This window comes from Physeter macrocephalus, chromosome 10 (genome assembly GCF_002837175.3).
Source record: "Physeter macrocephalus isolate SW-GA chromosome 10, ASM283717v5, whole genome shotgun sequence".
In the NCBI taxonomy this organism is placed as follows: Eukaryota; Metazoa; Chordata; class Mammalia; order Artiodactyla; family Physeteridae; genus Physeter; species Physeter macrocephalus.
This window is the reverse complement of record NC_041223.1, coordinates 25,822,673-25,848,233: the sequence shown is the minus strand read 5'-3', so window position 1 is coordinate 25,848,233 and position 25,561 is coordinate 25,822,673. Positions and strand designations below refer to the sequence as shown.

Below are 25,561 nucleotides of genomic sequence, written 5' to 3'. Positions count from 1 at the left end.
ACAGTGTTCATTGCAGCACTATTTACAATAGCCAGGACACGGAAGCAACCTAAGTGTCCATCGACAGATGAACGGATAAAGAAGATGTGGCAAATATATACAATGGAATATTACTCAGTCATAAAAAGAAACGAAATTGAGTTATTTTTGATGAGGTGGATGGACCTAGAGTCTGTCATACAGAGTGAAGTAAGTCAGAAAGACAAAAACAAATACCGTATGCTAACTCATATATATGGAATCTAAAAAAAAAAAGGGTTCTGATGAACCTAGGGGCAGGACAGGAATAAAGACACAGATGTAGAGAATGGACTTGAGGGCACAGGCAGGGGAAGGGTAAGCTGGGATGAAGTAAGAGAGTAGCATGGACATATATATACTACCAAATTTAAAATAGATAGCTAGTGGGAAGCAGCTGCATGGCACAGGAAGAACAGCTGGGTGCTTTGTAACCACCTAGAGGGGTGGGATAGGGAGGGTGGGAGGGAGACAGAAGAGGGAGGGGATATGGAGATATACCTATGCATATAGCTGATTCACTTTGTTATACAGAAGAAACTAACACAACACTGTAAAGCAATTATACTCCAATAAAGAAGTTAAAAAAAAAAAAGAAACAAGGGTGGTGGCGGGAGAAACCCCCCCAAAGAAAGCCTGGCCAAGCAGACCCTGCCATCTGGTCTCCTGGGGGACCCGCAGGGGAGCGGCCGGCCAGGTTTGGGATCGCGGTCGCAGCGCCCCCTCCCGGCCTGGGCCCCGCAGTGCCCCGCGGACTCGGGGCTCCCGCAGTGTGTAGAGGGGGCCGGGCGTCTACGGGGCGGGGACTCGGGGACACGCAGGCTGGGCGGTCCCGAGTGGCCCCCTTCCGGCGCAGCTCGCCGGCCTCTTTCCCGGAGTGTCGGCGCCGCCTATGGCCGAGGTGCTGGAGCCCGATCCCGGGGCAGCCGAGGGCTCGGAGGCCCTCGCGGAGACGCCGGGCTGGGAAGCCCCGGAGGACGCGGGTCCCCAGGTAGGCTCCACCCGCGGGCGCGAAGGGTGAGGGCCGGGGGCGGGGGTGGGCAGCGTGGGGCTGTCCTCGAGGTGATCTTCAGTGCGGCCGGAGGGTCCCACAGGTTTAACTTAAAAGCACATTTTAAAAAATGGTCAGAGTCCCTAGCTCCATTCCTGCACAAACGGGAAGATGCGGTCGGTAAGCCGTAGTTACTACCCCCAGATACTGGCCACATCTCAATTTCTTTGCGGTTAAAAAAAAAAAAAAAAAATCGACCACGTCCCAAAACCTGCGATGGGACCCTCCGGGCGGGGGCGGAACAGTTGCTTGCTTTTAACCCGAATTGAGCCGACTCTCCCTACCCCTGCTTGTGGGGCAGAGGCCGCCGGCGTCTCTAATCCAAAAATGGGAGCCGCGGGGGAGGAGCCCTGCCCGGTGCTGGGAAGCCAGAACCTCCGGCCGGGCCCCAGGGGAGCGCAGCCCCTGAACTGGCCGTCCCAGGTGGACGCGAGATCAAGGCACCTGTACTGTTGCATCTCACGTTCTGCCTTCTTAGAATTGCTTCCCCAAGTTCCCCCTGTTCCATCTTAGCCTGGAAGTTATGAGATCCGACACTACGGACCTGCGAAGTGGGTCAGCACTTCGGTTGAGTCTATGGACTGGGATTCGGCCATGCAGACTGGCTTCACAAGGCTGAACAGCTACATTCAAGGCAAAAATGAGAAAGGTGAAGGCAGTTTACCTTGTAATTATACACACTGTATTGTGGTTGAGTGCCCTGGCTTATTGGGTTTTCGCTGATTGAATAAATACCTTTTAGAATAGAAAAATAACCAGATCATCAAAGACTTAATGTTTGAAGAGGAGGACTCTGCTCAGGAGCCGAGGCGTCTAGAGGAGTGTAGTACTGGGCAGTGCTTTTTAGCCTCTGTTCTCCTTGCTTGTGATTCTGCTGGATGAACTGGGCCTCTGTGTAACTAGCATTAAGGCCTTTTCATGGCTAATGCTCTGAGGTAATTTGGTGACTGGTAGGGTAAGAGACATTAGGAGGCAGGAAGGGTCAAAGAACACAAGATCCGGGGTGTCAAGATATATCTTCTGGTTTGGCTCTCATGCTATTTATGTTTTAGCAGGTCACTTAGCCAATGGGACCTCTGTTTCTGAATTGTAAAAGTAAAGAATGAACTGGACTATGTGATCTCTCATTTCCCCTTCTATCCCTAAAACTATGGAATGTATTAATGAAAAATATAATAATACAGAAAGTGTTTAATGTGGGCAGTGGATAATTGTCATTTTGCCCTTATTTTTTTTTTAAAGATGAAAATTATCTTCAAGGTTAAATATTTATGTCAAGTAAATCAAGAAACTCAGGTCAAAAAATAAGTTTTTAAATGTAGTCTTAAATACACTAAATCTGCTTTCACGGTCTCCTTTGCATTTAAATATATATTTTTTGTGGCACAGAGATGAAAATAAAGATGACAGCTCCAGTGACAAGCTACGTGGAGCCCGGTTCAGGTCCTTTTAGCGAGTCTACCATTACCATTTCCCTGTATATCCCCTCTGAACAGCAATCTGATCCCCCCAGGCCTTCAGAGTCAGATGTCTTCATTGAAGACAGAGCTGAAATGACAGTGTTTGTACGGTAAGTGGTAGATAATTTATAGCCTTTCTGACTGTTGGTTTTACTTGCGGGCACTCATAGTTTAGCTCCTGTGCAGCTTAGCTCCTATGCTTTTCCCCCTTTCATAGAAACAGGTCTAATGCATTTTGTGGTGTTTTCCTAGTGACTTAGTTTTATACGTTAACTAAGGGTCCTTTACAAGAAATAACGAATACATTTAATGAGAAGGCTGATGCTCACCTTCCACAGATAAGACACAATACAAATCATACACCGGACCTTCCCCCACAAAAGCAAAAGACTGTCCTTACCTGCCCTCTAGTTAAATTTGGAGAAAAGTAGCTTAAAACAATGCATGGTACCCCTCCTCTCAACTCATAGTTTCTGATAGCCTCAAACTCTTCCCTTTGTTGCCCCAGCCCAAAGGATGGCAGCTGCTTCCCGCAGTGACTGCCTCTGTTGGTTGGTCTACTGGTTCCTTACTCTGACCTTACAGTGCCTGTCTCAGTAAAGCGACTAATCAGCCTGCCGGCCTCCCCAGCAAGGACCGTCGTAGCCATCGGCAGCACACTCAGCCCCTGAATCTGGCCCGTTGGCCTCAGAAAGGGTCGTGATTCCGTTCCCTTCCTCCCCACTGTTACTTCGTCGGGCCCTCACCTTACAGGGACCGCAGCTAAGTCCTCTTTGCTACCCCGGGGCTCGGCACATGCCTGACACTCACCAGATACTCCGACGTTTTTCAGTCTCAGGTTCCACTTCAAGAGCCTCCCAGCTGTTCTCTCTGCCCACCAGTCTCCTCTCCCTGGCCCTCCACCCTGGAACCTCGATCGTTCTCACAACGACAGCAACAAAACCCCAACCTGTTACTGTGTTTAAAAATCTGTTGGCTTCCTCTCGCTTCCGCATGACATTCAGACCGTTCAGGGTACGCATCACCTGCATCACCTGCAACAGGCGGCCCAACCTGCCTCCCTGACAACTCCTCCCCCCACCTCCCGCCCTTCACTGAGTAGGCCGAGTTCCTCCACATCTCTGTACCTTTGACCTTAGGCAAGTTACTGAGACTTTCCTGGCCAAAAATCTCATCTGTAAAATGTGTCTAATCACAGTACCTACCTACTATCTCACAGGGTGGCCATGAAGATCAGATGAGTTAATTTACCTAAAATACTTAGAACATGAGCATGATATTACTACCAGCTCCAGCTCCCTCTTTCTTCTCTTCCTGGAGAGCCTACTTTCATCCTTCAGGACTTAGGTCAATTGGTACCTTGTCTGTGATGCCTTCCTCAGTTTCTCCAGTCAGCCAGCCACTCGCTGCTATGATTCTAAATTCTAATGACCTACTGATAGACTGTAACTTCCTCAAGAATATAGCAACGCGTTACTCTGCCCATATCCTTCGGCTCCTGGTGAGGCAGGAGTGTTGGGGGAGGCTCAGTATATGTCTGTGTCCTAAATAAAGCCGTGGATAGATCATTGTAGAACAACGTGTATTCAGAGTACAAAAGATGATTTCTAAGTAAGAGGCTCAAGATTTGATTTCAAGGAAGAAGTGGAATCTGAAACAGATTCCCTTTAGGCGGAACATTCCTTAAGGAAATAAATAATAAATTTAGGAGCAGAAATGTTTCCTAACGCATGGTTCAGAATTATCATCATCAGTCAACATGATGGAAATTGTAGAACAGTTTTATCAATTTATCTTCAACGTTTTATTTTATATACATGTGCATACACAGATTCCTCTGCTTATTCAACTGGGATTTAAAAGGTACCGCATGCCAGGAATGACTAGGTGCCTGGTAGACATTGTTGAACAGAACGGGCCTGGTTCGTACCCTCGAGACCTTACATCTTATCTGAAGAACGGTAGGAATGATCTTCTCCACTGGCACATCGATAATAAACCTTATGCTAAAGAAGGCATATTAGGAATGTTTTTGTGTCTGTTTTTCCTATTCTCAACCTTCAAATTCATCATGTTTACATTTCAGCAACTCAGCTAGGTCGGTGTGCTGTCATGATTTAATCTCAGGGTATTTTTGTTTATATACTTTAAAATCTACACTTAAACTTCTATTTTCCCACTTTTTATGCAAATCTTTTGACTGTCTTTTCCTCCCCATCCTCTTAGCAACCTCCTAACTGGCCCCTTCTCTCCAGCGTAGTTTCCATCTCTCTGCCTATATTCTTACCCAGATCTAATCAAGTTACTTTTCTGCTTTTCCAGCATCCTTTGGAATAATCTCAAAAGGCCTTAGGATGATGTACAAGGTTCCTCCTTCCAGCTCTGACTCACCTTTCTTTTTTTTTTTTTTAAATTAATTAATTAATTTATTTTTGGCTGCGTTGGGTCTTCGTTGCTGCATGCAGGCTTTCTCTAGTTGCGGCGAGCGGGGGGGCTACTCTTCGTTGTGGTGCACGGTCTTCTCATTGCGGTGGCTTCTCTTGTTGCGGAGCACGGGCTCTAGGCACGTGGGCTCAGTAGTTGTGGCATGTGGGCTCAGTAGTTGTGGCTCACGGGCTCTAGAGGACAGGCTCAGTAGCTGTGGCGCACGGGCTTAGTTGCTCCGCGGCACGTGGGATCTTCCCGGACCAGGGCTCGAACCCGTGTCCCCTGCCTTGGCAGGCGGATTCTCAACCACTGCGCCACCAGGGAAGTCCTGACTCACCTTTCTGACCTCATTTTATGCCTCACTGTGAAATTGGTTTGTATTTCTGGACTTTTGTTCTTTTCTTATCCCCCCGCTCCTTTCTCTGCCCGGCAAAACTATCCTCCATTCCAGACCCAACTCAGAGACGCACCTTGCCCCGATGTAATCATATCCTCAGTGTTCCCAAGCACTTTGATTCTGTCTCTGTTAAAGCTTTTCTCAGACCGTACAGAGCTGCCAAAATGTCCATCTCTTCCATATAGGGTCAAAACTTATGTTCATCTGTAATACAGTGCCTGCCCTTTTTCTAAGGAGAAAAAGAAAGGGGAAATGTTCGATAGAAAATGGAAGGACTGAAAGGGAGGCTGCTAAGGGGGATTCAGTGTGGCTCTCTGACCAGGAGCGTCAGCAGTACAGGAGACCGTTGGAAATGCAGGCTCTCGGGCCCCAGCCCAGGCCTCCTGAACCTGCGTTTTCCCAGGTGACTCGCATGCACAGTAGAGCTTGAGAAGCACAGAGTTAGAGCACAAGATGGCCTAACTTCCAAATCTGCCCAACAGCTGGGACGTATTGCCTCCTCCTGGGTCCCCTCAGTGCGTGTGAGGTCACGCTGAGCCTGGGAACCAGAGGAAGGAAACAGTCAGTTCAGCTGCCAAGAGGGAGGAGCTTTGAAACCACACTCCATCCAGGTTTCCTTGTATCAGCTCCCACTTGTCTTCTTAGACTGATATTCACATCAGTATTAAAATCATTTATGGTCATTTACTTTCTCCTTTGTAGGTCTTTCGATGGATTCTCTAGTGCCCAAAAGAATCAAGAACAACTCTTGACATTAGCAAGCATTTTGAGGGAAGAAGGAAAAGTTTTCGATGAAAAGGTTTACTACACCGCAGGCTACAACAGTCCTTTCAAATTGCTCGATAGAAAAAACGAAGTGTGGTTGATTCAGAAAAAAGAACCCTCCAAAGAAAGGGAATGAAAAAATGAGAAGGAAGGTCCATTGCCGGGGGCAAAACTTCTGTTTAACATAGACGTCGACATTACCCATAAGCAAAATGTGTCTAGTGTCTCTACCTGAGAGTACTACTATGAATTGAGCTTATTTCCACTGTGCCTTTTTAATGCTTGAAGCTTTAGATACACAGATAACAGGGGACAGTATTCTATAAACATGTAAATCGATCTTTATTTCTGTGAGGCTCCAGGGAAACGTCATGTTACTTCCCCCTTCTTCACTGTATCACAATCATGTTGCCTTATTTCTACTTGGATTTGTGTCCGTTGGATGTTACCTCCTCCAGATATTATCAATAAAAATGTTAAAGTTTATCCTGTGTGGAACTACAAGGCCGTCAAGCCTAGAGAACTCAAGTTCAGTTGGAAACAAAAATCAAAGTGTCTTTTGCAGCTGCCACTGTTACTTTTTCTGCCGAGCCCTCTTTGCTATCTGCCCGCTGCCCCCACCACACAAGAAAAGCTCTCACAGTACTCAAAAGTGTTGCTAATATTCCGTGACAAAAAAATAAATGTATGAAGTTAGGGACTTCCTATTTTATTTTGATACTCAAGAGAGGCATGCTTTTTCTGCAGAAATGTATACAAACATAGACTTTAACAATTCACTTGAATTTTTGAAGTATTTTATGCAGTATTTTTATATACTGAATCAGTATATAAAAATGATTCAGTATTCAAAGAGGGGTTTGCTGCAAAATCAAAGAGGTTGACATTTGGACCTAATTGTATTGGAACGCGCTTGTCCTGGAGAAGAGTGTCAGTCAGATATGTGGAAGCCTGTCATGGGAAGGTCATAGCTTTACTGTGGGCTCCTAGTGGATGATGGTTGTAGACACGAAGGAGAAAAGCAGCTTGGAGCTCTGTGACTTCCCAATAGGTAAATCTGCCCCACGAATGACATTACTTCCCGTTTTCATCATTGTGTGTGTTCAAGCAGGCACGTGATCACTTATGTGGCAGATTTGGGTATCCAGTGGATGAAAGGGTGGGGCCGGAGGATGCTCAAGGTCCCTGCAGCCCCAACATTATACGGTATCTCTTTTTTTTTTTTTTTTTTGGGCGGTACAAGGGCCTCTCACTGTTGTGGTCCCTCCCGTTGCGGAGCGCAGGCTCCAGACGCGCAGGCTTAGCGGCCATGGCTCACGGGCCCAGCCGCTCCGCGGCATATGGGATCTTCCCAGACCGGGGCACGAACCCGTGTCCCCTGCATCGGCAGGCGGATTCTCAACCACTGTGCCACCAGGGAAGCCCTATATGGTATCTCTTAAAATTCATGTCCCTAACCTGGGTACACTAGACCAACGTACCTACAGTTAATGGTTTCCATAGCTAACATTTATGGATTGCCTTCTGGGTGTAGCTTTCTAAGCATTTCACCTGAATTCCCACAGCCGACCCTCAGAACAACCCTGTGTGCCACCTTGTGTCATCTCCATTTCACAGATGAGGACACTGAGGCACAGAGATGTAAGGTAACTTGCCCCCAGCTGGAGCCGTAAGGGCAGAGGCCGATTCCATCCCAGGCAGTCGGACTCCCGGGTCCAGACTGTTAACCACTTGCCCACTGGCAGTCAGTGTTCTAGAGTGCAGCTTTCTCAGGCCATCAGTGGGCTAGGACTGTGTTGGGGGGTCCTTCTTGCCTTTCATGCATGCATAATCAACACGATTATGACTTCAGAGATACCTTTTAGATTATAATTTTTTTTTTTTTTTTTTTTTTTTTCCGGTACGCGGGTCTCTCACCGTTGTGGCCTCTCCCGTTGCGGAGCATAGGCTCCGGACGCGCAGGCTCAGCGGCCATGGCTCACGGGCCCAGCCGCTCCGCGGCATGTGGGATCTTCCCGGACCGGGGCACGAACCCGCGTCCCCTGCACTGGCAGGCGGACTCTCAACTACTGCGCCACCAGGGAAGCCCTGATTATAATTTTTGATCAAAACAAGCTAGGTTTCCGGTTTTGAAATTATTATATGGATATAATTTTTTAAGTCTTAGGCAATTATTTTCCAAAGGTATTTGCTTGCATTGATTATTTTTTCATTCTTTGCATTTGTGTGTTTGCCAAAAAGAAATTACATTTCTTTCTTAGCTCATTTACCAAAACCAACTGTGGGTCACCTTCTAGCCCTCCTACTGATGAAAGTCCACAGTACTCGCCTCTACTGGTATGAGGTAAATATTTATATATTTACTCCATAGTCCTATACAAATAGACCTCTCTTATGCAGTAACTTCCATTTTAGATGAGAAGAGCATATGTCTGATTGCCAAGATTTAGTTGTAATCTGAAACATGTTCCATAAAAAAGCGATTTTGTACTATTCAGTCCAAGGTATCCCATTTTCCCCTCCTGGTCCATAAATCATAAACTAAAACATTTTTCAGCCCTCGATTAATCCAGACCAGAGAGTATTTCTCACAGCAATGAATCCGTTATTTTGATTATGTGGCTGGCACTGGCTACAAAATATCCCTCAACATTTCTATTGAGATTTTTCTTCTCTTATCAATAGGAAATTCCTGTCTAGATTCCTTTCCTAGGCTAAACCATCCACCTTTCCTATTGGTCTGATTCATGCTCCATCAATCAGGCCTTCTCCCGTCTTCAGGCTCTCCCTGCCAACATGCTCCAATCGCTCTGCTTACCAACAGGCTCTGATTTGGCCTGATCCTCCCCGCTCCCCAGAATAAAACCCTAGTTCCCCCTAGACCCTTACATAGGACAATCATTCCCATTTCTCCCTTGCCTTGATTATCCAGTTTCTCTGGAAAGAGTTGTCCAGAGGCTTCCTTGGAGCTCTAGGCTGTGAGGCGGTATCTCAGGGGCCATGACAGGGATTTAAGGTGGGCAACACCCCTCCGCCACCACCACTGTGCTTCCCACACACCCCTCCACGTTAGTCTACGTGTATGTCAATTTTTCACGTTTTTAAAAGCCTGAAAATGATTCTTTAAACTGAGTGCATTCATTCATTCCTTTCTAGTCATCACTTAACCCTCTAAAAATCTTGCTTTTCCTCCTAAATATTTCACTGGAATGCCATTTATTTTCATTCATTCTTCAAGAAGCATTATGGAGTCCCTCCTGGGTCGCAGGCTCTGCACACTATTCCAGGGGCTGGGCTATGGTGACGGGCAGAAATGCGCCCATCAGTGGCTGTACCCATCAAACCCACCCACGTCTTCCACTCGCCTACTCAGTCCACCTTCCAGCTGAGAATATAACAGTGAGCAGCACAGGCAGGGCCCCTGTGCTTGTGGAGTGTACGTTCTGGAGAGCGAGAGTGCAAATACCAACGGGGCAGTGGGTTAGGGTGTGGCTGGGCCGAGTGCAGTGGCTGTCACGTGGGCGGGCAGGCCAGGCCTCCCCGAGGAAGAGACACGTGAGATCGGAGTCATGAGAAGGAGCCACTCAGATGACAGCCTGGGGGCGGGGGAAGCCTTTGGAGCAGAGGTGACGTGTCAAAGGAAGAAGCCCCCTTCAGTATCCAGGACAAAGCTGCACATACTGCTTGCTGAGCAGGGAGCGCTGTGCTTGCAGGACACGGCCTCTCTGGACAAAGAAAACGCAGACTTGTACAGAGTTTCTGGAAGTGCAGAGTTCAAGGATTAGCGGACTTTCAGAGTCACTTAGGAACTGATTGAGCTTTAGTTGTGGCGGTGCGGTTACCAGGCAGGGTCTCTGCTAATGAGCGTGATCTAGGAGCCTGGTTCAGAGGTGAGGTTACTGAAGCGAAGCTGTCATCAATCACTTCTGGTACTTATTTCTGATTGTGGCCAAAGAATGGGCATACCTTTTCTGGGATTTGGAGTCACGGCCGGCAAGCACGGGGTGGGGCCATGCCACTCAGATCCACCTTCATGAAAGGACTGCTGCCCAGCTGTGAGGGGTGTGGTTAGCCGAGGTCTCCAGCTGTGACTTTCTTCAGGATCCACTGCAGATTTCAAGATAAGGACACACTATTTTCAGGGGGGTACCTAGCCTACAATGGAGCGAGGCAGGAGGAGCTGATGGCATGCTTTTTTACTGGCATCTTTCAGCCAAGGACTGAGCAAGCTGGTGGTACAAAGACCGAGCCATTTCTGTCCGACTCGGGACCCTTCCTATAAACAGTCTTTGCTCCAGAGCTCCCTGGCAGGCTCGTAGAAAGTGTCAGATCTGTGTTGCAGTCTGACAGCTCCCCTGCCCAATCTTGTTTTTCCTTTTTCCTTTCATTGGTATGACATCACCATACATCTTTTGTACTCCCAACTCTGTCCCAGCATCGAAATGGCACAGCTGGTAACACAGTGTGTCCCCAAGATTGTGGGCAGTAAGCATTTTGGGGACTGGGTCATGCACTCCCTGGCTGGTTATGAGTTCCCCATCCCTGTGGACAGGCCGTACATACACAGCTCAGGGCACGAGGCTGTCCAGTTATTAATCCCTTAAATGGAATAGCTTACTGGTGAAAAGGAATGCAGTGACTGGTGAATGATTCAGGAGCTTCAAAAGTTAGGAGTGGGGTGGATATTGAGTACAAGGACAATAGACTTGAATGGTTGTTACTGAGTTGGATTGTTGTCCCGCAGGTGGATAATGAAAAGCTGAGGTCAGTTAACAAAGAATGTAAAACTACACGTGAGGGCCAGAGCCTCTTTCATACCTTGCTAAGAAGTCCTCACCTCACGCAGAAGGCCAGCATAAGAACTGGATGGTAAAAGGAATAACCACCAACAGATGCTCAACCAAGCCCGATCTGCCGTGTCAAGGTCAGGACCAAACGTGGAACATGAAATGGGGACATCTGGCGGATGCCCCCAACAGTTTTGACTCCCTAGAAGTTTCTGAACATTCTGGGCCTGTGGAAGAGGCCCACCCTTCACCCCATTAAGAGCTAGAACTACCCTCTCTCCCTCCTCCTGCCCTAATATGAGGAAAGACAATATAGAGGTCTTCCCCCATAAGGCAACAGGTGCCTCTAGGAGCTGTCCCCACCCCGTCTCCCGACTATCAGGCATTTACCCAAGGTTAAGTCACAGCATAACCTGGCAGAGGCCAGGCTGGGCCTGATGAAGGAAGAGATGGACGATGTGCAAAGGTTGCCGCATAGCCTAGCCAACGGGTACTGGCAGGGGCCAGGAGAGTACCCTAGGGACTAGGTTCTGAAGGTGCTCAGTCAAAGGTGCCAGGACACAAGACTGGATAAAGGAAGCTTATTGACTTGGGGCTATTGCTCTGGCTACAGGAGTTAACACCATGAGTAGAACTCCAGGGGATACAGCAAACTCACTGCTTTAGGGATGCTCCTAGTGGCCTGAAAAAGTGATAGAAATGTTGAAATGCCTGAACTGATGGAAGAGGTAATAGAGGAAGTACTGAAAAGGCTCACGGAAGGGGCATGCTGGAATGGGTATATCATAGGCGGCAACAAGGCCCATCGGAGGGTTTTTGTCGTAGTCTGTTGGGGCTGCCATAACAGAATACCACAGACTGAGCGGCTTAAACAAGAGCAATGTATTTCTCACAGTTCGGAAGGCTGGGAATTCCAAGACCAAGGTGCTGGCCAAATCAGTGCCTGGTGAGGGCCCACCTCCTGGCTTGTAAATAGCCATCTTCTTCCTGTATCCTCACGTGATGGAGAGGGAAGGGAAGCTCTGGTCTCTTTCTCTTCTCGTAAGGACACTAATCCTACCTTGTGGACTCCACTCTCATGACCTCACCTAAACCTAATTATCTCCCAAAGGCCCGTCTCCAAATACCATCACCTTGGGGGCTAGGGCTTCAACATATACATTTGGGGTTGGCACAATTCAGTCCATAGACATTGTGTTCCGCGAGAAGGCCCAGAGGAGCCATCATTTACCAAGGCCAGCGGGAACGCACTGGTGAGAGAGGTGTAAGCATCACCAAGGACTCTGTGGAGGGTCTCCTCTGCAGGCTGGGCTGGCTGGAAAGGCTGGGGTGGGACCTGGCTTGCTGAGAGCCATGTGGGTGATGACGAGACCTTGCAGAGCCCAGGTGGCAGTGCTAACCACAAAAGTAAGGGTGCGTAAATTGTATTAAACACCAAAGTCAAAATGGCAGCCAAGGGGGCCTGACCTGTGAAGTCTTACGGAGGTAGTTACTAGAACATGGCATCCCTAGGGGCAAAAGAGAGAGGGTAACCAATAAGGGTAATTCTTTATATATAATCAAAAGAGATCAAGGATGGATAAGCAGGGGGCTGAGATCACCTCCCCCCACCCCCCAAAAAAAACCTCCAAAAAAACCCCACAAAACTGTGATCCTTGCCCAGTTTCCAGACTCAAAACCCATTGACTGGGCCCTTAGGGGAATGATCACTGCAATAGTTCAGTGTATACAGTAATGATTCCCCTAGTATTTTTCCAAAAGGTCCTATGACCATTTACTCAGGTGGCTACACACTGGAGAAAGAAAAATATCCAGATACGCCCGGATTCAAACTGACATTTGATACCCAGAAACTCAAAGTGTCATCATAGTTCCCCTTCCCATTTTAAAGTGGGACCATGTGGACGTTAGAAAATAAATGGAGTACTAGTCAAAGTTTGGCTTATAGTGGGTCCACTGGGTCTGCAAACCCTCATTGTTATTTCTCCAATCCCTGGATATATAATTAAGATTGATGTACTTGGCAGGTAGGATAAACCCACACTGATTCCTTGACCTGTGAAGTAAGAGTGTAAGTCTCTAAACCCCCTTTCCCTCAACCAGGGTGGTAAGTAAAAACAGTACTCCCTTGAGCAATGCTCTTTAAAGCTCCCCAGATGAACATCCATTTCTGGCCATGATGGTGAAACAGGAGCCAGACGTGGAAAGTCCATAGCACAGCACTGTGATCTCTGAGAGAAGGGGAAGAAAGGGAAGTCCAGTGAGTGTTCAAGCTTATGGCTTGGAGGTATAGTTTCCAGGCAGCAAAGCAGGGAGGGGGGAGGAAGCCACACAGAGGCCAGTGGTCTCACTGAGTTGAGGAGACAGGGGCCAGTGTTATGGGACGCCAAGGTGGCTAGGATTTGTTGGGCCAAATAAAGGAGAGGAGGAACGCACACACACAGAGCGCTCTGTAGATCCACAGCGAGTCCCTCTGAGTCTTGGCTGAGCACAAATCTGTGAAGGTGTTAAGAAGAAACTATCCGTGCCAAGAAATGAACAACTGGAAAGCAGTAGAACAAATGAGTCACAGATCACATTTGGGGCTGGGAATAGCTTTTGTTCCCACTAGCAAGAGTGGAAATAACTCATAACGCATGGGGCATCAGGTAGAGTTTTCAAAAGGGTATGGTGTTCGTCGTGAGGTTAAACTGTCTCTAAACCAAAGGCTTCTCTGGAGCTCCCCTAACAAAGCTCAAAAGCCTTGAAAGGATCAAACTAATTCCAAAAGACTTGGCTGTGCACCAGAATAAAGCCTAATACTATTTAAAGGAATACAGTAAAATCTGTCAACAAGCAACCTAACATTCAAAGTTCCCACCAACCAATAAAAAAATTACTAGAAAAATACACAAAGAAACAGAAAAATATGACCCATAATTAGGGGGGAATCAATCACTTAAAACAGATCCAGAAGTGGTAGATATGAAGGAATCAGCAACTTGGACCATGTGATCTGGCAGACCCTAGGGTACTGGAGGTGTCAGTGGTGAAAAAAATTGCAGTGTGGAATTTATAAGACCCAGTGGGAGAATCACAATGCAGGTCCCTGGGGTCCTGAAGCAGGGCTGTGCTAAGTGCAGGAGAGAACCGCATGCTTTCTGAAAAGCAGCTTCTGGAGTGCTACTGGGCCCTGGTAGAGATGGACCCATGAGACACCAAGTGATGATACATCCAGAGCTGCCCATCTTAGCTGGGCCCTGTCAGAACCACCGCGTCCTAAGGTCTGTGGGACCTTAGGCGGTTCCATCGTGAGATGGAAGCGATACCTCGAGGAGCAGTCATGAGCAGGAACGGGCCATGCAAGCAAGCTCCGTGAGCAGGTGGCCCAGATCCTCATGTCATTACGCTTGCCCCCACGTTGCTCCCTCCCTATGGCTGTTGGGACCTGTAAGATAGGCTGAAGGTGGGGGGGCAGGGACTTGAGCTTGCTTTTTGGTCAGTGGGTTGGCTTACTATGTGGGCCCAAGCTGGAGATGGACAGCAGTTGCATTACATCCCCATTCAGGGGTGACGTCGAAAGAAAGCTTCGAGAAAAAAAATCTTCTGCAAAAAACAAAGGGCAGAATTTTTGGTGATGGACCTGGTCACTCACTTCGTGAAGAGAGAAAAGTTAAAATATACATGGAATCTTGGCAGTGGCCAATGGCTTGTCCAACGGGTCAGGAGTTTGGAAAGAAAAAGAATGGGATTGAGACAAGGTCTGCGGGTAGAGGCATACGTTTAGACATCTGGTAACAGGCACAGAACCTGAAAAACCGTATCGTATGTTAAGGCCCACTAGAAAGTACCCACTGGAAGAGGCACTAAACAACCAAGCAGACGAAATGACTTTGCCCGTTGGTATTATCTCTTGTTGGTGCCCACCCCAGGGGTGGTACAATAGGCACACAAATATAGTGGCCGTGGTGGCAAAGATGGAGGCTATGCATGGACCCCCAAAAATACAGACTCCCACTTACCAAGGGCAACCTAGACACTGCTGAATCTGAATGTCCAACCTGCCAGCAATACACACCAATGCTGAGACCCTGGTAAGGCTGTTGGAAGCCTGACTTGTCATTTGATACCAAGTTGAGTATATTAGACTCATTCGTTCCTGGCAGGGCCAGCAATTCATTGGCACGAGGGTTAACACCTATTCTGGGTATGCAGCTTTCTTTCCTGCTCACAGGGTCTTGCCCAGCACCACAGTCTAGAAACTTACAAAGTCTCTGATCTGCTGGTGTGGATTTACAAAACGTGTGATCTACACCTCATAACATCCAATCAGGGAGAGTTAGCTCATGGCCGCAGGATCCACCGGTTCTCTGACATACTGCACCACCTAGAAGCTGCTGGCCTGAAAGCATATTGGAATGACTTGCTTTAGTGCCTGGTTGGAGGCAATACCCTGCCAAGATGGGGTGCCATCTCCCAAACACAGTACACTTACTAAATCAGAGAACCTATATGGTGCTGTGTCTATAATAGGAAGGACAAGTGGATCTGGGAACCAAGGGGTAGAAGGAGGAGTGACCTCACTTATCATCAATCACTCCCAATGAACCACTAGGGATGTAGGACTTTCCACCCCACAACTCTGGGCTCTGCAGAGCCAGAGGTCCTTGTTCTCAGAGGTGTACACCCTCCATTGGCAACATAGCAAGGGTTCCACTGAACTTCAACCTACTGCTGCCAGCTGGGCACTCTGGTCTCTTTGTATCCAGGGACCGGCAGGCAGGCAGAGTCACCATCTTGTCAGGGGTAACTGACCCTGAACTGTAGGCAAGCCTACAGTTGCATGAGGTGGGGAACTAGAGGGCCCACTTGGGGCACCCTTTGTACTTCTTCCCCAATTGTCTATCCACAGGCAAGTACAGCCACCCTGGCTCCCAGGATTTCAGAACACTCTGGAATGAGGACTTGGTTCACACCATCGGGAAAGCCCCAAGCCCAACAGAGGTGATAGTTGAGGGTGAAAGGAATTTAGAGCGGAGGTGGGGGATGATGAGTACCACTTGTGTCCTGGAGACTATTTGCTGGAAGGTTCTGTAGTTGGTCCTATCAAATTCTTCTTTTTAAATCTCTCCTCAGGAAGAGAGGTCCACCAGAGCCCTGGAGGAGCTGCTCTCCACATGCTTATGGGGAACTGGATCCAAACAGTGCAAGTGGTGGAGTGTGGCAGGCATGGAGATGTGCCATTATATCCCCCCTCAAGAAAAGACTTGCCATCCAGCTGCAAGAAGTGTGCTTGGTTGACAGTCTCCAACTATTGGCTTCAAAAGGTCCACCTTAGCTTTCAAGCTGAGGCCATGCTATTTCTCAAGGCAGGCAGGATAAGTGGTGATTTCACTAAGCTGTGGAAATTGAGGGCACACTTTTCTCAGGGTGGTCTCTTGCAAAAGACCAAGCAAGACACTGATAAAGGACCTAGCTGACTGATCAGTACTGCAGGGTGATAGCTCTGCTTGCCCCATTCTCTTTCCTCCCTTTTCCTTTCAAATGTGTTACAGTGTCTACCTCCTAAGGAACCTAATCCAGCATAGAAATACAGGCACCTTTCTTTTCGATAGTTAGAATAAAGTCTCTAAGTCCAGAAGTAGCATCTATCAGGGCACAGAAAGAAGAATGAGGCGAACCTTTTGAGTGAGGGGAATAGTGGCAGATCTTAAAGGCCTTGAAGGCCACAGCTAGAAGTTGGAAGCCTATTCCAATTGTAACATCTAGTCTTTGGAGCGTTTCAAGCAGGGGAGTGCCTGAATTGTTTTTAAAAGCAGATTTTGTAAGGTGAATTGAGGGTGGTTGAAGATGCATGATAAAGGGAAGACGACCAGTTGGGAGGCTTCTGCAGTAGTCTGGTCAAGAGATAATAGTTTGGACCTGAGAGGTGGCAGTGGAACTGGTGAGAAGTGATTGGATTTGTGATATATTTTGGCAATATGGTTGATATGACCTGCTTCTGGTTTAGATGTGGGGTGAAAAGAGAGGCCATAAGGATAAGCCTAGACTTGGGGCCTGAGCCACTGTGTGAATGGTAACGCCCATTGATAAAGGCTTGGATATATTTAAGTGTAAAACACCTCTAAATGCAGATTCTGAGTAGGCAACTGATATACTGGAGCTCATGGATGAAGTCAGGACAGGAGACACTCAGGAGTGACGGGTATATATCACATTAATGTAACGCTATGGGATTAGATGCAGTTACCAAGGGAGAGAGTAGCTTGAGAAAAGGCTAAGACCCAAGGCAGGTCACATCATTCCCCTTCTTAAAAAACCTTCGTTGTTTCCCAGTACTACAAACATAACCCAAATTACCTGGGATGACATCCCAGGCCCTCTACATTCTTGCCTGAGATGACCTTTCCAGTCTCATGTCCCACTTTGTTTTTCTAGCGACTTCCTATTTGAGCTCCTTGCTTTCCTCTAAACACTTTGCTTCCGTGCCTCTGCTCATGCTCTCCCCTCCGTTTGGAGTGTCTTTTGTTTGCCAGCTTCTCCTGTTCGGCAAAATCCTCCTCATTCGTACACTCTTAGCTCAGGTTCACCACAGCCAATCCCTCTCTTATCTTCCTCTGAGAACAGTACCACTCAACTGCAAAGCAGGTGACAAATGACTTACCCAGTGGGTCTGGAGGTAGACAGCCCGAGGCTGGTGCAGTGACTCTGGCTGTCATCAATGGACCAGGCTCCTTTCTCCACCGCCTTCCACAACATGTGGCTTCTTCCGTCCTTATTGGTGCCTCAAAGGTGGCAAGAGTACTGTTCCTCCTCCAGCCTCCCACCCATTCTAGGGATAGAAGGAGGAAGGGGATGGCACCTACCTAAGGAAAGCAACTCTCTTGGAAACTCCTAGACTGTTGCCAGTCTCACTGGCCAAAACCGTGCCACATGGCCCGTTGGATTGCGGGAGCTGGTGGGTTGGGCGGTACTAGTATGTTACTTGGTGCATTGCTAGTCTCTTGCCGAAGACCAAGCGAGACAGTGGTAAAGGACCTAGCTGTTTCTGTCCACCACAGGACTCCTTAGGTAAGTGATCTTTTCCCCAGAGTTCCCCATTGCACTGGCTGACTGATCAGGTGTTCTGTTGGTAAAGGGGAACTCACATGGTGCGGGAGGGCGCGCAGCAATGTCTGCCCACGGTTCTTCCTTTTTGTCTACTCTTGACAGTTCACTGTATGTCTTCTTCACCAGGTTGGAAGCACCTTAATGATCTCTCATCCACATTTTTCTATCTTAGAACTCCCTCTTCCTTACCTAGCACATGAGAAGTATTTGATAAAGGGCTTGTTTTTCAATGCTGAACAAGTGACTACAGATTGCTCTAGTTCTTGTTCGGTGAGTAAAGGCTGGCCTGTGTTGAAGGCAGTTTAGGGCAGCTCACTGAAAGAAACTATGTTATAGTAACTGAATAGCTTATTACAGAACCTCAAGAATCGGGTCCATGCTTTATTCGAAAGACCCTCCTTCCCCCTACCCGCCCAACAATATCCTAATGTCTGCGAACTTATCCTATTGTACCCATTTCATGATCGCATCCCAGCAATATAAACAACTGTTCAAATTCAATTTATGTGCTGAAAACACATTAATGCAGAAAACTAATCCCGTGTTTCCCCTGTCCTCCTGGGACACCCACCCCAGAGCTGGGCGTGGTGCTGGTGGATGGGAAATAAGATCGAGAAACAGAAATGCCTCCTTTTCTTTCCTTGTCCTTGTGATTCCCCAAACAAATATGCTCTCTTCCCCACAGGAGAAGCAATGGTTTTAATCAACATTTTTCAGAAATAGGAGGGCAGAAATCAGATGAAAGTTGAGGCTGCTTCCAACCAACAGACCAAATGGTCATTTGTTTCTCTCCCAACTCTTAGAAAAACAAGGTGGAAATAGCTTAGCCCTGGGGCTTTAAAGTCTCGGGGTATAGGGAAGAGTCAATAAGTCTGTCCTCATTGAGTTTTAAAATTTATATGGGGCATTAACAGTATCGAGCCCCACAAAGTAGCAAAGCTGAAGATGCTGTGTGTTGCCGGGGTAAGTCTAGATCCTTGTCTCCCTATATTTCAACCATGCTGTGAGAAGTTCTCGCATCTCTCTACACGTCACATCACCTGAACTCTCAGTCGATACCTTACTGGGATTTTATTCAAAAGTCCATAGGACACCTTTTAGAGTTGCTTTTCCCTAGGTCCTTTTGGACGGCACCACCCACAGTGTCTGTGATGGTCTATTTCCTCTCTGTTGGGTCCCCACTTCCCACAGGCACCTTCTGGTCATCACTGCTGTTCTGTTCGTATCCAGCGAAGCACTCACCAGTTCTGTAACCAGAAGACCTAGCTCACCATTCAAAAATGCATGTACAGACAACAAGAACAAAAAAGGTTCAAATGTTTACTTTACAATTGTTTTATTCAAAGCAAAGTTAAAAACTTAATATATTTTTCCCTTAAAAATGGGGATTTTAAAAAAAGCTTTATAATTAGTTTTGAGGGTGCTTATCTTACCTTCAACATAAATGATTTATATATTAAATTTGTTTTCGGATATCCACGTACATTCTCATCCTTTTTAGGTAGCTATGAAAAGATTTCATACTCAAAAGCCAATGCCACTTTTCTAAAATTTAGGAGAAAAGATTCTTGCTCCCAGTGGTAGAAAGCCCTTTTGCTCTTGGCCAGATGTCAGGTCTTGATTTCTGGTTGTGTGAAAAGACGTGTTTTGTTTTCTTCAGAGGACGGAAGGAGTCTCAATTCTTTAGGTTTGTTTCTGTCTCAAAGACGTGTCTAAAATGGGTACCTAAGGTTTTATTGTATAAACCTTATGATGATTGGGCCTGTGCAGTCCAACTTTTAGATGATCTTTTCATACCAAAAAAGATAATTGGCAGCTGCACTGTATTTAGGCTAATAATCTCAGTACTCTCATCTTAAGTCCTTCTGATGAAGAAGACAAGACTCTGATTTTATTTAACCAACAAATAAAGGAGTCTATGTACACGGCAGTTGGAAGTGGTCACAAGAATATCACATAAAAATAAATACTTTACACATTTTTCTTCCATGTCTAAAAGTGTTAAAATTCTAACCGGAGAAGATTAGAAGGTAATTAGTGAACTCAATTATTTGTAAAAAATATAAAAACACACAAACCAAATGATGCAAAAAATCTTTTTAATCTAAAAATTCATTTCCCAGGGCTAATTAAGAGCCAAGGCCTGCCAATTTTTATCAGTTTATTTGACCAAAAAGAGCTATTCAGTATTTTCTTCAAAGTAAGATAATATATAATAGGTTTTGATAAACCTTTCTAAGTGAGGACATGATACGGCAGGCAGTTCAAGGAAAAATAGCTTTAACTTTTTCTTTGGTGTAACCAAAAGGATATCCAAAAGTTAGCAAATGTTGACGCTTCAAGTGATAAGAAATTGCCAAATGGAAGTCTAAACTCTGGTTTAAAAAAAAAAGTTGTAAAAGGAAAGGCTCCACCCACAGCTCTGTAGTGCAAGTTTTAAAATTTAATTCTGAAAAATAATTTTATTTAATAAGCAGGAAACAAATTCCAGCAGTGTATCACTTACTCCTCTCCCCTTCTCTCATCTGTTACCCTCTCTGTATGTGCCACTGTCATTTCAGCTCTCCAAGGAGGTCTCAGCTGCTGCTCAAGGAGGAAAGTCATTAAAAAATTACCTACATTTCTACAAACCAGGCTAGAAGTTGTGTGTCTGTGGCTGCACAGCAGCAGACTCCGAGTTACAGCGTTGCCATGTCCACGTATCTGTCATTTTTACAAAAAAGAAACAAAGCCTTTTTTCCCCAGAAAAAAGTACCTGAACCAATGAGCCACTTAGCCCCTTACCAACTTTTTGGGGTAACCACTACACAGCTCCCCTTGAAAGCACACCTGTGCACATCCCCACCCGCTCTGTGCACTCAGCACCAGCAAATCTACCCCCTCTCTCTCAGAAGTAATGGTCCTCTCCCTTCTTCTGGAACTCACTAATTTCCATAAATGTAATACTTTTAAAGCAGTTACCACCTTGCTCAGGAGGCTCCATTACTCTACCTAGCTTAACGCTGTCTCTCCTATTTCTGTACATGCTGCTTGTATTCTTTTTTAACATAAAAAGTGTTCCAAATGCACACATATACACATCCCTGCACACACACCCAGCATTTAGAGAAAAAAAAAAAAAAAAAAATCTTCCCCAGGAAGCACTTTTAGAAGTTAAGCTTCTACTTGCTTTTAAGCCACAGGGCAAGTGCCAAGTGAGTCCTAAATAGCCCTCCCTTTCCGCTGCGGGGCCGGCCGTGCCGGGCCCACAGCACAGATGCTGAGTGGTATCCACGGACAAGGCAGGGAAGGGTACCTGTCAGGCTTCCCAGAGCGATGTGCTGCACATCTCCCCACAACACCTGGGAGGTTCTTGCCCTTAACTCTCTTCCCTCTGGGGACCTCCGCGCTGTTCTGATGGATCCGTGCCCTCTGCGCCGGGCCGCCCCTCCATGGGGCCGGGAGCCTGCGCCCCTCGCGAGGCAGCAGGCTGCCCTGCACAGAGCAGGCTGCCCCCCCCCACGCCGTCCCCCGCCAGTGCTTCCAGCGAACGTCCCCTCGCAGCGCCCAGGGCCCGGAGAGCCCTGCTGTCTACGGGCTCCGTGGCTTCCCCTTCGCCCTCTGAGATGACGGTCATGGGGCTGCTCTGGATCCGGTTCCGCACGCTGTACCGGCTGCTGGCGGCGGAAGGCGGAGTTCGGCTGCGGCCGTACCTGGGGCCAGAAAAGGACAGGCTCCGAGGCATCGAGCCTTCGTTCTTGGCCCACTCCTCCTGGGCCCTTCTGTTCTTGCTTGGGGAGCAGCTTGATGGGCTCTCGGGGGTGTCTGGCGAAGGCTCCGACCTTGACCTCTGGAATCTGGGGTCTGTGTTCTTGAGCATCTCGGCTGCGGACATGCGGGCACTGGTGTCTGACCGACTCCCTTTTTTCAGCAGCAGAGCTTTGAAGTTGTCACTGCTGGTGCTGCTCTTCCGGATGCTTCTCTGAATCGATCCCACTTGCTTCTGGGAGGCCAGGCTGGGGGCAGCACCAGTGGGTGTCACTGGCGGGGAGGGAGAATGGTTTCGGGAGTGATCATCATCGGAATCTTTACGGCCAAGGACTTTCCTCTTAGACCTGAGATTTAAGAACAGTAAGACGAAGGTTAATTCCTGGTGGGCCACTGGATGCCAACCACATCCACCCTGCTTCTCTCACTGCACATGAAGGTCACCATCTATTATTTTCACTATGGAATGTACCAAACACCCAGGCAAAAAGAATAGTTCATTGTATTACTATGTGTGCCCATGACCCAGCTGTGATAATTATTAACTTATGGCCACCCTGTTTTCATTTCTACCCTCACTGGATTATTCTGAAACGAATCTCAAACATCGTATTATCTTACTTTGGATAGGACCATTTCCAACGTTTTTAATAATTGCCATTTCTTACTTAACTCTTCTATATGGGACTGAAGCTGAGTGAATTTCATGGTGCTGGCACTCGAATGGCCTAATACAGGGGTCTCCCACCCCCGGGCCACAGGGTAGCGGGGCCGGTTAGGAAGCGGGCCGCACAGCAGGGGGTGAGCGGCGGGCAAGCGAGCGAAGCTTCATCCGCCCCTCTGCATCGCTCTCATTACCACCTGAGCCATCCCCTACCCCCCACTCCGTGGAAAAGCTGTCTGCCACGAAACTGGTCCCTGGTGCCAAAAAGGTTGGGGACTGCTGGCCTAATAGATAAGCCAACTCCTAGAATGTCCCACATACTGAGACAGGCCCCCACCTTAGGTTCTAGAACAACTCTGCAACTTTACATTCTCCATCATTCTAGAGTTTGGCATAAAACCAGTTTTCCTTGGCTCTTACTGGACCATTCGTCAACTCCTAGAAACCCAATCTTCCGGAAAGTAAGAGTGAACCTTCCACATCAGATCCTGTTGGCTGACCGCAGAGAACCACTAGCCGAGCAAGCGAATGTGAGGGATGTGGGTAGGATGTGAAAGAAGAGGGGCCTTCAGGAAAAGTCAAATTGTCCTGGGGGAATTTCTTATACCCAGTCTCTAAGAATCTCCCTGGCTCAATGTGTCTTCTGCTGAGAATGCATTAGAGAAAATAAAGCAGATGTGCCAAGTGGCCCCTTGCAGGTCTCTTCATATCAACAACTCAGTGTGGGAGGAATCTCTCAGCTAAGTGCAGGTGGACTGGCTGTAAGGAAACTTGATATATTTACTAAAGATGTGGTTATACCTCTTTTTCTGCTATAAAATTCTAGGACATGCAACAGGCAAAGGTTGAGAGGATGCTATCTGAACATAGAGATTAAGAGTTGAATCTGAGCAACTTCTAGCTGTGTGACCCTGGACCAGTTTCTCATGTATTTACAAGTTTTTCATACTTGTAAAATGCGGATGATGATGATAACCTCACAGGTTTGTGAGGATTCAATGAGATAAAGGACCTCTGGAGTCACACACACCTGGGTTCACCCACTGCTAAAGTTTCCTTGCTCTGTAAACTGGGGCAAGTTAAACTTTCTGATTCTGTTTCCTATCTGGAAAAGAGGAGTAACAGTAGACAGTTCAGAGCTTATCAATAAAGATAAGTGCAGTCATAGCCATAAAGTGTCAGGCGTAGAGTAGGTGCCTAACAAGCCTTTGAGTGTCATTTAGGGAAATATAATTCTTCCTTCCTGCTATCAGCTCAGGCTTCAGTGCTGTTTTTACCTGTCCTGCACATCGAGGCACAGGGGAGGATGGGCTCGTGATGGCTGCCCTGGGCTTGGTGCTCCCAGGGTCCTCTCTGTGCTTCTGGCCAAAAAGAAGCCACTAAAATGGAAGACAGGAAGTGGTAAAAACCCAATTAAGAGGCTGAAGGGGGTGGCCAGAGCTGACATAGCGCCAGCCCCTTTGGGACAGCAGAGACTGGCCTATGATACTTTGGTTCAACAGTTCTATTCCACTGTCCACAAGAGCACTGCTCTGGAGTTAAGTTGCTGACCCACTGACAAAAACCACAGAAACAATAACATCTCAGAATTTCAGAACTGGAAAACATTTAGATGGTTTGGTCTGACCAGAGAAGGTAATTGAGGTCTAGAGAGTGAAGTCATACAGCTTAATACACGAAGTAGGACCTGATGGAGTACCGTTCCAGTAGAGCACATGACCTCACAATTTATACTGTTTGCTTCCCAAAGACATCTCTGCTCATCTGATTCTTGTAGGTATTGGCTTGTGACTTTTTTTTTTTTTTTTTTTTTGCTGTACGCGGGCCTCTCACTGTTGTGGCCTCTCCCGTTGCGGAGCACAGGCTCCGGACGCGCAGGCTCAGCGGCCATGGCTCACGGGCCCAGCCGCTCCGCGGCACGTGGGATCCTCCCGGACCGGGGCACGAACCCGCGTCCCCTGCATCGGCAGGCGGACTCCCAACCACTGCGCCACCAGGGAAGCCCTGGTTTGTGACTTTTAAATGTGGCTTTTCTGTTTGGCTTTTAAATGGAGAGGGTGTGCTGAGATCCACATAACAAGCCACAGCTATGCTTGATTAAAGCTACAACCTTTAATTGTAGATTTAGAATGAAGACAGGAGATGGAAATTTATAGAAGTATTGTTGTTTCTCAAGAGTAACTGCCCACTAAAATGAGAATTAAAACTAAATATATGAATTCTCTGCATATATGTATGTATATATACGCACAGACTATAAATATGTGTGTGTGTGTATTTCTAAGGAAAATGGCTATAAAAAAACGCTTGAACAATGAACACTGGCTTAAAAACTAATTTCTTCAATAAAGATACAAACTTCACACCTCAACTGGTGTTCTACATTTTCCATCTGGCTTTAAATCTGAAGTGAATTAATTTGCATTATAAAATTTGAAAGCTGTGTTTCAATTTAGATATTCTTTATTTTAGATTATTAGCTTAGGTACTGAAGGATATAAAATAAAGCCCTAAAAATCACAGACTTTAGATGGCTTCCTATTATGTCTGCTAATATATTATCTATATCTATACCTATCTATCCATCTCCTAAAAATTAGCCTGCATCTATCTATCTATCTATCTACTAAAAATTAGCCTCTATCTATTTATCCATCCATCTACTAAAAACTAGCCTGCATCCATCTATCTATTTATCTATCTATCCATCTACTAAAAATTAGCATCTATCTATCCATCCACCTACTAAAAACTAGCCTGCATCTATCTATCTATCTATCCATCCATCCATCCATCCATCCATCCATCTACTAAAAATTAGCCTGCATCCATCCGTCTACTAAAAATTAGCCTGCATCCTTGCTCTCACTCTGTAATCCATACCCTACTCAGTCTTTCCTTCTATTGTGTACACGGAACAATACAGACTGGCCAATTTCTGCATCTGCAGTAGATGTAACTCCTTGGTAGGAGAAACCACAGTCTTTTAGTGCCTTAAGAAGGTTGCCACAATAAAATACAGAGGAGATCCTTGGTATCTTGTCAGGAAAAGTATGTAGTAATGTGGCCCCACAACAGTTGGGGTTCTCTCTGAGACCAAGTACTTAGTGCACAGAGCAACCAGGCAACACATCTTCTCTGTGGATGCTGTTTTAA

At 46.9% G+C, this 25,561-nt stretch overlaps 2 protein-coding genes across 9 annotated transcripts in view; one reads left to right on the top strand and one right to left on the bottom strand.

Annotated features, from left to right (window-relative positions):
- Nucleotides 1–839: 839 nt before the first annotated feature.
- HEBP2 (heme binding protein 2) lies at nt 840–6,604 on the top strand. The gene is made up of 4 exons (XM_024122693.2): nt 840–1,009; nt 1,583–1,718; nt 2,459–2,639; nt 6,056–6,604. Exons 1-4 carry the CDS (start codon nt 911–913, stop codon nt 6,252–6,254), a joined length of 615 nt encoding a protein of 204 aa, XP_023978461.1. The 5' UTR covers nt 840–910; the 3' UTR covers nt 6,255–6,604.
- Nucleotides 6,605–19,376: 12,772 nt separating this feature from the next.
- Nucleotides 19,377–25,561, bottom strand: part of NHSL1 (NHS like 1) — a 251,071-nt gene continuing 244,886 nt past the window's right edge. For 4 of the 8 annotated variants that reach the window (XM_055087471.1, XM_055087472.1, XM_055087473.1 and 1 more), the window contains 2 exons: nt 23,683–23,784; nt 19,377–22,088 (listed from right to left, as the gene is read on the bottom strand). In XM_055087471.1, coding sequence (XP_054943446.1) covers nt 21,353–22,088; nt 23,683–23,784 — 838 coding nt within the window. In that variant the 3' untranslated portion in view covers nt 19,377–21,352. The remainder of the gene's footprint in view (nt 22,089–23,682; nt 23,785–25,561) is intronic. The other 4 variants (XM_024122408.3, XM_024122407.3, XM_007110982.4 and 1 more) reach the window with 1 other exon arrangement.